General features: G+C 50.6%; 1 protein-coding gene across 1 annotated transcript in view; it reads left to right on the top strand.

Annotated features, from left to right (window-relative positions):
• Window positions 1-13,754, top strand: part of mef2aa (myocyte enhancer factor 2aa) — a gene marked incomplete at its 3' end in the record, with an annotated part of 63,513 nt that overhangs the window by 11,652 nt on the left and 38,107 nt on the right. Inside the window, exon 2 of the mRNA XM_084453233.1 lies at window positions 6,951-7,165. Within this exon, the coding sequence (XP_084309359.1) occupies window positions 7,112-7,165 (54 nt within the window). The 5' untranslated portion in view covers window positions 6,951-7,111. The remainder of the gene's footprint in view (window positions 1-6,950; window positions 7,166-13,754) is intronic.

The raw sequence follows: 13,754 nt of genomic DNA, 5'->3' as shown, positions 1-13,754 counted from the left end.
GGATGGCTGACTGGCTGGCTGGCTGGCTGGCTGGCTGGCTGGCTGGCTGGCTGGCTGGCTGGATGGCTGGATGGCTGGCTGGCTGGCTGACTGGATGGCTGACTGGATGGCTGGCTGGATGGCTGACTGGATGGCTGACTGGATGGCTGACTGGTTGGATGGTTGGATGGATGGATGGATGGATGGATGGATGGATGGATGGATGGATGGATGGATGGATGGATGGATGGATGGTTGGTTGGTTGGTTGGTTGGCTGGCTGGATGGCTGATTGGCTGGATGGCTGATTGGCTGGCTGGCTGAATGGCTGGCTGGCTGATTGGCTGGCTGGATGGCTGGCTGGCTGATTGGCTGGCTGGATGGCTGGCTGCCGAGCATTCTTAAGCCCCACAGGCTTGTCTGTGCTGCATCCTGTTCCCCTGTCAACCACTTTCGTTCATAAGTGTGATCATTAAAATGTTTTGATCAAGGTTGAGCAACATCCTTAGTCATCCATGTTTTGTGTCTGTTTGAGATGCCCAAAATAGTTTTTTTATGTCTGATTGAGATGCCTGATCACAATAACTAAATGGGGGGGGGGGGGGGGACTGGAGAAAAAATGATTACAGGATACAAGCTTGTACTGCAACACTTGAGACGAGGCCAGTGTCCCAGCAGATGAACTGAGCAGCTCGATACAATATTGTACGTCACTCTGGAAGGTCTTGGTAGACCTGTCAAACATGCTGGGGGCTGTTTTGGTGACTCACTGTCCGAGGCATGGTGTACCCGAGTGGCCACTGCATGCCAGGGCAGCACTCCATCTCTTAGGGAAATTAACCATCTGTAGTACTACATATCTTAGTGCTACATACTATACATATGTTTTACTCTCAACATTCATTTTGAATGGCCAATGGTGCTTAGTGGTTGGATTTGTCACTATTTGCCAATCGCAATAACTCGCTCATATGTGTACTGTATATAGATCTCCATTTATGATGCAAATCATTTGAGACTGAGTGATTAAAACACCATGATCTACTGTATAAATTTCAGTTTTACCTCAAGGATTATCTTTTGTGGAGATTAATATGAATATGTATATGCTTTCTTTACAACACTGACTGTGCTTCACACAGTAACTGCCTTAGCCTTTCATATACATGCTTTTCAAGTCACTGATAATGACCCCCCAGGCCACGTTACACAAAGAGAGTGAACCTGCTGCGGACATGTGTGTTTCAAGTCCGCTCTCTCCTTGCTTTCTCAAAGGCTCTTTCTCACTCATTTGCGTTCCCACATCCTTCTGGTAGATCTTATTAATTATATCTCATTAGTTACCTTGGAAACAGAGGTGACGGAATGTATAGACAGAAAGGGATGGGGAGAGAGAGAGACACAGAAAGAGAGAGAGAGACGAGAGAGACAGACACACAGACAGAGAGACAGAGAGAGAGACAAACAGAGAGAGAGAGAGAGAGAGAGAGAGACACAGAGAGAGAGAGAGAGAGACGAGAGAGACACACAGACAGAGAGACAGAGAGAGAGAGACACACACAAAGAGAGAGAGACAGAGAGAGAGAGAGACAGAGAGAGAGACAGAGAGAGAGAGAGAGAGAGAGAGAGACAGAGATAGAGACAGAGAGAGAGGAGGAATTGAGAAAGTAGTTGTTGAAGTATCAGTCATGTGTCAGATTAGCATCAAGAGACATTAACACTAGCGATTCTGCCCACTGTCTGTCTGTCTGTCTGTCTGTCTGTCTGTCTGTCTGTCTGTCTGTCTGTCTGTCTGTCTGTCTGTCTGTCTGTGGAGGCCGGGATCCTCCGCCTCCCTGCTGGAGAGGGAGATAAGCACGCTCTCACAAAGAGAAGTATTGGAGCGCGAGAGGCTGGCTTGCCTCCACCCCCCCCCTCCACCCACCTCCCCCTCCCAGGCCTGCAGCCCAGATGAAAGAGAGAGGGGAAGAACAGAGAGTTGGGCGGTTCGGTTCCGAACGCCCTCATGTCCGGCTCCCATCGGAACAGCGGCGGTGCCGGGGGGGGGGGGAGGGGGGGGGCTCTTTGCGACGCGTCCCCTCACTCTCACTGCCTCACTAGCAGGAACGGAGTCATCTACCCGTGCTGGAGAGGTTGTGCTCCATTCAGCGCCAAACCAAGAGGGTTCTTTTGGATGATCCTCGACTCCACTCTTGATTCTTGTGGAAATATTAACCGTGTTCCTGTAGAATTATGAATCCCGTCCGAATCGTTTCATCAGGGACACACATTCATTTACTTGTGACGTAGTGTAGTGATTCATCATGGCGTAACTCAGGAAATGTCATTATCGGCCGGGGCCAGACCAAGAACACAACGGGGGCGAGATTCTAAGGGGGATAGAAAGTGACAGAGTGCATTGTGGGTAGCCGGGCCTGTAGACGTCCCGGGCTGCATAATGAGCCTTTACTGTAAATGTACTGGATGAACCACGCGGTTGGAGGCAGACCGAGAAGCCACAGGGGATGTAAGCCTGTTGTTGTTTAGTCTCAAAGTTGTCATCAGGAAGGTAGCTCGGAGAGCGATCTGAGGAAAAGACTGCCCCGCAGCGTCCCTCCGACTCCCCCCCCGCCCCCGACTCCCATGTAGTGGTCATTTTGAAGGGGCGGAAATAACAGGAAGTGGAGGGGCAGGAAGTTGAGTCTTGCCTGCCCACGGCCTGTGGTGGGATCCAGCTACACACAGGAAGCTCTACTGTCATGGCTATGCTCGGGACTTTGGCTGCTGTCCATCTGAATGAAAGACTGGACGCAATGGGGAAAATTCCCCGGCTTGTTCTTCATCTGAAACACTAAAAGACAAAAAAAAAAGTTGAATAGGAGTTATTGGACAATACATCTGGCCTACTGTATGGATTACACCCCGTCCCTGTCAAAAAAAAAAAACCTTCTATATTAAATCTTCTTTTTGGCGCGTGCCAACAGCTGGGGTTGTAATGTAAGGATCAGCCGTGCCACAGCCAGGCGAGGACGAGCGGAGCTTATGCAGGATTACAGACAGGGCGGGGGGGGCGCTCGGTGTTCAGTAATTACAGTGGGAGCTGAACATGTTTTATTGAGTGTGAAAGGGCCGACCCCCGACACCAAGCCTCCCAGAGACCCCTGGAGGGGGGCGGGGCAGAGAGAGAGCCCGCCTCCGAGCTGCTTTCCTGGACCCGACTCACACGTGGTGGGACATAGCTCTGATTTGTATGTTTGACAGTAGAGTAACATACACCCTAAGCCGCCTGCAGGATCCGAACGGCTCTGCTTAAACGTTACAGTATGGTTCACCGGAGGCTTGGCTCCAACTGTATTCCGTGGGACGTGTCGAATTGATTTTCATGTCAAGCTGATGCGGTCTCTCCCATATGGAGACACAGCCCCCCCGTACATCGATCGCAGTGCTACAAATGTTTGGCAAGCACCTTTCAGAAGTGCTGGGCCAGTTTTAATCAAACGCAAAGTGTACCAGGTGTACTGTATCAAGGTCCTTTAAAGAGGACACTGGTGCTGGGTATTCTCCTAAGCACGGGACACTCCAAATAGACTGCAGCCAGCCGGTTCAGGTGGCCGCCGGCTGGGCCAGTCTGCCGGCCCTCCTGGACCTGCTCCCAGGGTACGAGCTGCGGTAATCCAGGGGGGGTTTACTGTAACTCGGCATCCCGCTGTCTGGCTCTGTCACCGCAGAGATTAGGGCAGGACTTGCGGCTCTGAAGCTCCAGACGCTCTCTGCCTCTCTCTCTAAAAAAATAAATAAATAAAAAAAGTCTGAAAACTGATCAGTGGCTTCAGGAGGTTCACATCAGGCATGCCACCCTGTTGGAGTCAAACGGCTATTTTCGTCCAGACCATGTCCTCATTCATAAACTTGTCCTTGTCAAACAAATGGGGTTCAGTTTTCATAGTTGTCACATCTGCATATGACATAAGATAAGATATACTTGAATAATCTCTGGGGTGGAGGGGTTGGGGGGGGGGGGCATCACAGCAGCAAGAAGGTACAGACTAAGAGTAAAGAATATACATATGTGGCAGTGTTACAGTCAAGTAACAAACTGGCTGGGAAATTCTGGCACAGTGCTAGACTGGTTTGAATCCTCCTAGAAGGACAGGGACTACTTTGTGTCTAAAGGCAATTACAAATCTGAGCGGGCAAAAATGACCTGTGGAGTTCCCCAAGGCCCCATTATGGGGCCTCTTCTGTTCAACATGTACATGCTCCCACTAGCTCAAATTATGGAAAAAAACAAAATATGTTACCATAGATAGCAGACGACACACATTTATATCACCATATCACTAGGGGACTATAATCCCATACAAGCACTGAGTAAGTGCCAACCTTGACCAGGATCCATTTTAATGCTTTCTTGCTAGTTGCCATGGAAGCCTGCTCCTTGCAGGTCTGGAACCGGCGCATTCCAACGGCTACGTATTTCCGCCCACGTTGTTGATATGTGGATTAAAAACACATTCCCATTTACACTTTTATTAAATGTGGTCGAATTGGGCGCATTTACACCTGTATTTTCATGTGGTTTAGCATGATCAGATTGCAATCTGAAGGTGTAAACAGGGTCTAAGAAAGTGGATCACATCACTCCATTTCTGAGGTCCTTACACTGGCTTCCTGTCTATAAAAGAATTGACTTTAAAATACTGCTGTTGGTTTATAAAACACTGAATGGTTTATGGCCAAAATATATTTATGATCTGCTGCTACGTTATGAACCATCCAGACCTCTCAGGTCATCTGGCCGAAAGGCCTGCTTTCTGTCCCCAGAGTTAAAACAAAACATGGAGAAGCAGCATTCAGTTTTTATGCTCCAAATATCTGGAACAAACTTCCAGAAAACTGCAGGTCTGCTGCAACTCTGACAATGACTGAAGACTTTATTTTTGCCTCTGCTTTTTATTAAGTCAAATAATGATTCATTCCTACGCTGCACTGTAACTTTTATTCCTGTATTTTTCCTGCATTTTGTTTTAAATGTCCTTTTTTTGCATTTTGTCTTTCTTGCACTTTGTCTTGATGCTTTTAATGTAAAGCACTTTGAATTGCCTTGTTGCTGAAATGTGCTCTACAAATAAACTTGCCTTGCCTAAAGTGACAGGTGACATAAGGGAACAGGGTGCTCAGGCACTGTTATAGAGCCTGATGGCTGCTGGCACAACGCCTGAACTGCTCTGTTTTGCACCTGGGTGGGATGAGCCTGTGGCTGAAGGTGCTCCCCATCAGCCACAGCTCGTTGTGGAAGGGATGGGACTTGGGAAGGCTTTGTCCAGAATAAACTTCAGTTTGTCCCTCATCCTCCTCTCCACCACAGCCTCCAGGCTGTCCAGTTGTGGCCCCACGACAGAGCTGGCCTTCCTCACCAGCTTGTTCAATTTGTTCGGAATAAATATAAAAACGTGTACCGTTGATGATGAAGTGTATCAGTATGAAGTAAACCAAAAAGTAGCCCAGACAAACTGTTTACTCATGGTAGTCGGCCATTTAAACGTTCTACTGTGCTGAACAAGGGCTCAAGGAAGTGGCTCTTGTTCAACTTCACATCAATCCACTCGCTAAGCCTAGCAGGCAGAGTGTGGCACACCTGGAGTCCGGGGGACCTCAGCTTGTCATTTCGTATTTCCGTAACAGAAAGGCCATGACACAGTGAATTACACCTCCAGGCCCACGGTGTCCTGGACAGTTTGGACAGCTCTTCTCACTGTTTGTGGACACGCGGACAGAGCCGCACGGCAATGTGCTATTTACCGACTTGTACAGCAGCGTTGAAACAAGACAGTATTCTAGACAGACAGACAGACAGATAAACACACTCATCTCACGCCAGCAGTAAAAAAAGTGTCAGTATGAGTATTTGGAAATGGCGAATGAGACAGAACACTGTCATTTTCACCAGCGTGTTGTGATGTGGTTTAGGGAAATTCTCTGTGGGGGTTAGTGTGGTTACTTTCCTACCATGCGTGGGTTGTTGGCTTTAGCTGATCGCAGTCGAGTTTGCCTATGGTGTATTTGTTACATTCATACAGCCAGGCACTGTAATACCAGCGTCTCCAGCCCACGAACCACCGGGTGCCAAATGGAACAGGAGGTTCGCAATCTCATTTCTCCTAAATGTGTGTAGGTAGGCACCCTGAGCTCGTTGCCCTATTATGCACACTGTATACTGCCATGCTGACTGTACAGTACTGTATTGTACTGTATGCATGGATGTGGAGTCAATGTTGACCTCTCCCACAGGTTTTGTGCCTATGAGGAAAGTAGTTGAGTAGACATTTTTTGTTTGCCTGCATATTTGTGTCGGTGCGTGTCAGTGATGGATGTGTCTCCATGGCGAGGGGCTTCATCTCTTCCAGTGGGGGGGCAGGGACTGCTCTCCCGGGGTGGGGGGGGGCAGTGGTCCGGAGCCAGGGGGCCAGAGGGTCAGAGTGTCTCTCCTCTACGCCCGGGGTTTCCACCTGATGTCCGTCTGAGACCGGATGCCCTCTTAATCATGTGAATACCCTCTTAATCATCTTAGAGCAAAGCTGTCAGGGGCTTGGACCAGATCAGAAAGTGTGCCCCTGCCTCCCCAGGCTCCTCCCTTTACCTCCCGAAACGTAGTTGTAAAAGCGGTTGGGATGCGAAGGAAACAGACACAGTTGTTAGCCGCCCTGTGTGTCGCCGGCAGCGCCCTGCGTGTGCGGGAGGCCCTGTGTGTGTCGGCGTCTCTCTCCGGCTGTGCCGGCAGTGCAGGTGGCTAGATAAGGAGCCGTGTGTGACTGTCTCATATCCTCTCTAGGCACAGCGGAGGACAGAACACAGAGCTCTGCTCGGCTTTGATGTGCCTGAGAAGACCCTACTGAGCGTTATGTTGTTTATCTGAGGTTTCATCCTTCCCTCCCTCTCTCTCTCCCTCTCTCTCTCTCTCTCTCTCTCTCTCTCTCTCTCTTTCTCTTTCAGATTGCGGTGTGGTCACGTTAAGGACATAGAGAGAAGAAAGACGAGAGAGACGAGAGAGAGAGAGAGAGCACTGTACAATGTGCTAGGAGACCGAAGGAGGACAAGCGTGGTTGTTTTTCTGATATTCCCGAGGTGTCAGAGAGACCGAACAGGAGGGAGCCATGGGTCGGAAGAAGATCCAAATCACCCGGATCATGGACGAGAGGAACAGGCAGGTCAGTGTCCCCGCCCCCGAATCCGCATTAAACACACCTCTCTCGGCACGCCGGCCAGTGGGAGGCTGGCACCACCTACTTCTCTAAACTAGGCTTCTCTGTCTCACTGTCGCCCTTATCCCTCCTTTGGTGAACTCTCCGACTGGGACACGCTGACTTGAGCAACTCATGCTGCACAGAACAGCTCTTGGCATGGTCGTTCAATTTTAGGTAACACTGTTGGGCCAGAGTGAATGGCTGCCTTGGGTATTTTCAGTCCAGTGAAAACAACTCATTATTTCTAATGGACAAACATTACCTTGTCCAGTCAGTGTACTGTAGGGCTTTGTATTATTATAGCAGAACAGGCTATGCCGTGCCTTAAATGTTGATAAAAGATTGGAAGCTTAGTGAAGACCATGTTTAAACAGAGATTGGTTTTGTGTACAGTACATTAACTGTTTTCATAAAATTAGGAAAAAACTGAATACTAAGTAATCAAGTCATTTCACCTGAGTGTACAGTGTGTATTGTAAGCCTTCATCTCATTACCAGCTAGGGCCTTCTTGTCCCCTCTCAATAGATTGGAATGGCTTCTAAAACAATGTTCGGTTGATGAGAGCTCATCTTCTTTGTATTGGGTTGGGTTTTGGGAATGGTGGCTATCTTGCGGGCGACACCCACCTGCCTCTGCTGCAAGGTTATTATAGTTAACGAAAACTAACTAAAAAACTAAAACTAAGTGTGAAAAAACATTTTAGTTAACTGAAATAAAAATAAAAACTAGGCTTTACAAGAACACGATAACTAACTAAAACTGTATTGTGTGTTTACAAGACTAACTAAAATAAACTAAAATGATTGAGAAAATGTCCTTAGTTTTAGTCTTTTTCATTTCATACATAAGCCTAGTATTTTGGGTGGATATGACATCTATCCTCCATGTTCTTTACCTGTGCCCCTGCGCAGGAGTAACCTGACGTGCGCCAGATGGTTTGTTTCACACGGAGTGAAACAACGTGAGCTCAGGAGATCAGGATGGTCTCACAAGGCTAGCACAGAAGAAAATAAAACTAATACTGAAACTAATAAAAACTAAACTGAAACTAAGCATTTTCCAAAAATAAAAACTAAACTTAACTTGCAAACCTGCTTTAAAAACTAATCAAAACTAAACTGAAATTGAAAACAAAAAGTTAAAACGATATAAAAATAAAAACTAATGGAAAAAACAAAACTATTATAACCTTGCTCTGCTGCTGTCATTCGCTGTAGCGCACTAATCCAGACGGACAGACCTCCGTCCCCGAGGTTCCCATCGGATAAACAGAGGCCGTTTTCCCTTTTTTTTTAGTCAGCGCAGTCAAACTGTATTTAGAGACTCGGTTCCCCCGTTGCCACCCGGCAATTTCAGCCCGAGAAGTTGATGATGCAGCAGGGAGTGAAGTGGGATGGCGCGCTGAGCGGGGGGGGGGGCGGGGCTTCTGGTGGCGTGGGAGCTGGCGGGGTAAACGGGCTCGGCCGGGGGGTCTCGCCCGGGGCCCGCTCCACACTGCCGAGCTGGTCCGGGGGGTCTCTCCCGGGGCCCGCTCCACACTGCCGGGCTGGTCCAACGGCCCTCCTCCTCCGCCGGCGCCCCGGAACCGCTCCCCAAGAACGGCTCCACGCGGTCGCAGCTGCTCGCTAGTAATTAGGGGCAGGCAGTGCGGCCCCAGGCCAGGGCACCCCTCTCATTAGCAGGGCGGGTCGGCGGAACACACAGCACCCTTCTCTCCGCATCCCTGGGCCCGGGCCGCTCGCCGAGAACCGCCCGCCTGGAAGCGGGCTCCGCGTCTACTCGCACTAAATATAAACGCCTGAGCCACATTACAGCACGCCACGCCGGTCCGCTAAGCTCCTGTCTGGACAATCACTGACACACTGACACAGGGTCCATACATACGCAGGCTTATATAGCTATTTTTTGTTTGATTTACTACATACAAATGGCTGGACTCGTTCTGACGCATTGAGACAAAAAAAATTTCCGCCTCACCCAAGAGGACTAATCCTCACGCTAACCGCTAAGCACTCTGGGAGAGGGAAGCTTTACGTTTTGCGCTTACCGGTTCTCTCGCGGCACGGCTCGCAAGAGTCTGATTTCTCACCGCATTCTTCTCGTTGAAGAATCAGTTGTGAAACGCCCTGAGGATTTTTGGCAAATGCCAAAAAAGATGTACGATGTTCACACCCTTGCAAGAATATCATTTGCACTCTCTGGCAGGTGAAAGCGCCCCCCCCCCCCTTAACACCCCCCTCCCCCGCTTACCGTGCGCACAGCCAGCTAATTGAAGTTGCGCTCGCCCACGGGGGGGGTGATAACACACGAGGCCTTCCGGCCTTTGACCCCAACCACACCCCCCCCCACCCGTGTCCCTGATAGGCTGCTCTGTGTCTCGCAGTTCAGGCCCAGTGAGAAACCAAACAATCCACTCGGTGGGCCAATTATCAGTTTACCAGCTGGCTCTGGACGGGATCCAAATAGGATGGCGGAGCTTTGTGGGGGGGGCAGGGGGTGGGGGGGGGCGTGGGGCCACTGCCAAAAAAGTCACCGCCACTGCATTCGTCTGAGACATCCTGACGACAGAGAGAGGAAACAGACATGAGATCGCTTTCTTCTTTGGTCGTCGGCTTTGGCGCGCACTGCTAACCTTTGAAATCCATGCCCATTGTGGTGCACAGCTAAGTGCGTGTAGCAGAGTGTTCACCTGGCAGTAATGTAATTGTTCCATGGAAAGTGGATCCGTTGTAGGCAAAAGACACTGCCGGTAATTAATAAGTCTGTCTCTCCTCCTCTCTCTCCATCAGATTTGAGATCGGCTCAGTCACACTCTCCCCCCGTCTCGGTGAATGGTTATCGGCGGCGCCCAGGCGACGCCATTATCAGGCGTTTAGCTGGCTCAGCACAGAATCGCAGAGTGAGGATAGGCCACTGCGCTCTCACTGCTGTACGTGCTGCGTGTGTGTGTGTGCGTGTGTGCGTGTGTGTGTGCGTGTGTATATACTCCCTCCATGGACCACGGAACACAAAGTCCCAACTCCCCTGGGGTGCGCTTGTAACCCAGGAGGGAACGGCCATTAGCGTGCGGGGCGCCATTGTAGGGAAGACAATTAGAATCTTTATCTGCCTGGCTTCGCTGCGGCCAATCCGTATTCATAGCATTAAATTGAAAGGAGGCCTTAAACGGGGCTAATTAAATACCCCGGCGACGCAGGAGGCGCTGTGGGGGCGACGGGGGCTCCGGCATCATCACTGGGAGTGCTCTGGAAGGGCTGTTGACCTTTCAGGATTTACGGCGTGGAGTGTGCCATGGGCCGGGAGGTCTGTAATTGCATTATCTATCAAAACAAATGGATTAGCTGGAAGAGGCCCGGGCAAGAGCCCAGCCATGAGCCCGGTGTGTAAAGTGTACGATTTGTGCGATGCTTCTTTTTGCCTGTACATAGATTTGCTCTCCCCGAAGCCGCTGCCAAAGCACACAGTGATGCATTGTGGGGATTAAAAAACAGTCGACCGACACAGTTGACTCTGGTTTTGCCAATGCGAGGACTTGGAAATACAGCCCCAGCTCCAGCCTCGGCTCCAGCCCCAGCCTCAGCCCCAGCCTCAGTCCCAGCCTCAGTCCCAGCCTCAGCCCCAGCCTCAGTCCCAGCCTCAGCCCCAGCCTCAGTCCCAGCCTCAGTCCCAGCCTCAGTCCCAGCCTCAGCCCCAGCCTCAGTCCCAGCCTCAGTCCCAGCCTCAGCCCCAGCCTCAGTCCCAGTCCCATACATCCTCAGTCCCAGCCTCAGATCCAGTCCCAGCCTCAGTCACAGCCTCAGCCCCAGCCTCAGTCCCAGTCCCAGTCCCAGTCCCAGTCCCAGTCCCAGTCCCAGTCCCAGTCCCAGTCCCAGTCCCAGTCCCAGTCCCAGTCCCAGTCCCAGTCCCATACATCCTCAGTCCCAGCCTCAGATCCAGCCCCAGCCTCAGTCCCAGCCTCAGTCCCAGCCTCAGCTCCAGTCCCAGCCTCAGCCCCAGCCTCACCCCCAGCCTCAGCCCTAGCCTCAGCCAAGCCTCAGCCCTAGCCTCAGTCCCAGCCACAGTCTGACTGATTATCATGCTAATTGCAAACCTGTGTTCACGGATGAATGCTAGAAGTGAACTAGAGAACCTCGTCTCTCACACAGAGAGCCCCCCCCTCTCCAGCCTGTCTAGTAAAAGACCTGACGTACTCCGCAGCACAAGCCTGCGATAACCACTGCTAACACACACACCTGTCTTATTCTGAGAATTTGGCCGAAATTGTAGAGCGAGGGGAAGTCCCCAGGCTGTAATAGAATTGGCCTGGATTATGTCCGCAGCCTCAAATGGCCCGGTGAGAACCGGTTTCCAAACAGAGAACAGCTCTGTTGTGGTTTAATTGTGTTGTGACAGTCTGTGCCCCATGAATAGTGCAAATGAACAATGTGTGAGTTAAGGTATGAACCAGTGGGGCTTTCCTGGCGGGGGTTGTCCTGAGTCGCCCCCGCCCCCCCAAATGGAGACTGTTGACAATGGAGAAGGTACATAGTAGCCTTGTTGTGTAGAGTGATACAGTATATACATAGATACAGTACTTTAATAATCCCCAAGGAGGAATTTTGGGGTTTCAGCAGTGAAAAAAGTACAGCAGCAGTAGGAAAAAAAGTACAGTGGAATAAAGAATATAAATAGAGAATGTACATAATAGATTAAATTAAATTATACAATAAATATATACATACAGTATGCATAAATAAAGGTTATGTACACACATACATGCACGCATCCACAACACACAGGAACACGCAGGCACTGTTATATTGTCTGATGGCCGCTGGCACAAAGGAATGTCTCAACCGCCCTGTATTGCACCTGGGTGGGACCCGCCTGTGGCTGGAGGTGCTCCCCATCTGCCACAGCTCATCACGGAGGGGATGGGAAGGGTTGTCCAGGATGGACTTGGAGTTCGTCCCTCATGGGAAACAGGGCTGGGTGTCTGGGGCCCCGTGAGCAGCGAGCGGCGTGTAGTTCCACGTGCCTAACGACGTCCTCTGGAAGCCATTAAGCGAGCTCACTGGGGGTAATTGCCCAAGTCATTAAAAGTTTGATGATTTTGCTGCTGTGTGGAGGGTTGCCTGCCCTTGCTGGGGCTCACTGTGGATCTGGCCCTGGCAGAAGCTTGTGGGCACAGAGCTACAGTACACTTCCTCTCTCTCTCTCTCTCGCTCTCTCCTCTCGCTCTCTCTTTTTCTCTCTCTCTCTCTCTCTTTCTCTCCCTCTCTCTCCCTCTCTCTCACTCACTCTCTCTCCCTCTCTCGCTCTCTCGCCCCCCCCTCTCCCACTCTCCCATACTATTTCTGTCCCTCTGTTTCTATCGCTCTTTCTCTCTCTGTCATTTCCTCTCTCTTTATCCCTCCCTCTCTCTCTCTCATTGTATCTCTCGCTCTCTCGCTCTCTCTCTCTCTCTCTCTCTCTCTCTCCTATACTATTTCTGTCCCTGTTTCTATCGCTCTCATTCTCTCTCTCTCTCTCTGTCATTTCCTCTGTCTTTATCCCTCTCTCTCTCTCTCGTTGTATCTCTCTCTCTCTCTCTGTTTATCTCTCTATCCATCTCTATCTCACCAGGCAGCAGCACAGCACATTCCTCTCTCCCCTAACTGAATTCCCTAAAACCGTCCTCTCATTATTCATGAACAGGTAAGGACCCTGTTGATGGAGAGTGGAGAGATAGAGAATGGAGAGATAGAGAATGGAGAGAGAGAGAGGAGGGTGAGAGCAAAGAGCAGAAGAGGGGGTACAGTAGATGGATAGATATTAACGAGAGGTGTCAGGAGGGGTATTTTGTCCCGTATTGTTGAATAGCGGGGATGATTACATGTTGTTATCCTGTCTGTCAGACCTGTCTGAATACCTCTTATGATGATTTGGACCAACTACTGCAGGACATACAGAACAAAACATGTTGTTTTTATTTATTAAGCATTATACATTTCCTACATACTCGGTACTCCCTCTAGTTGAAAAGAACTGTAAAACTCAACGTACAAATGCGATCAAGCTCGGAGCTCTGAGTACATCAGTCATGTCTTCTCAGTTCCAAGGTCAAGCCGAGCTGCTGGGCCGGGCCTGTGGGTCCTGCAGCCGTCCACATGGGGGTCCAGGGGCGGGGCTGTCCATCCTCCCTGTGAGAGCTGATCCAGCCAGACAGCAGGGGAGGCACGGGCCTGTCTCCCAGGCCCCCCCAGCGCCCCGGCCCAGCCCAGCCAGGGCAGCTGCCAGGGGGCCTGGGTCACTCTGCCAGCTGGTGCCTGAGCTCCAAGCTCCTGCATGGTCCGAGCTGACACGGAGCCCTCGTAAAGGCAGCTCCTCGGTAGGTGTCGGCGGCTCGGGCATCACCTCGGAGGCCACTGGTCCTGGCCCCATGCTGCTCCACTTCCACGCGTCTCATTCGTCATGTTGACTCCTCTCCCTGAGGAGGGACACCGATAGACCCTGTGAGTGACAGGTCTGTTCAGGTCATTCTCAGAGGAAACACACACATACACATGCTAATACATCCCCCTTCCACAAACA

This window comes from Borostomias antarcticus (genome assembly GCF_949987555.1).
Source record: "Borostomias antarcticus genome assembly, chromosome: 18".
Lineage (NCBI taxonomy): Eukaryota > Metazoa > Chordata > Actinopteri > Stomiiformes > Stomiidae > Borostomias > Borostomias antarcticus.
Note: the sequence above shows the minus strand (reverse complement) of the source record. Positions and strands in the feature narration are given on the sequence as shown.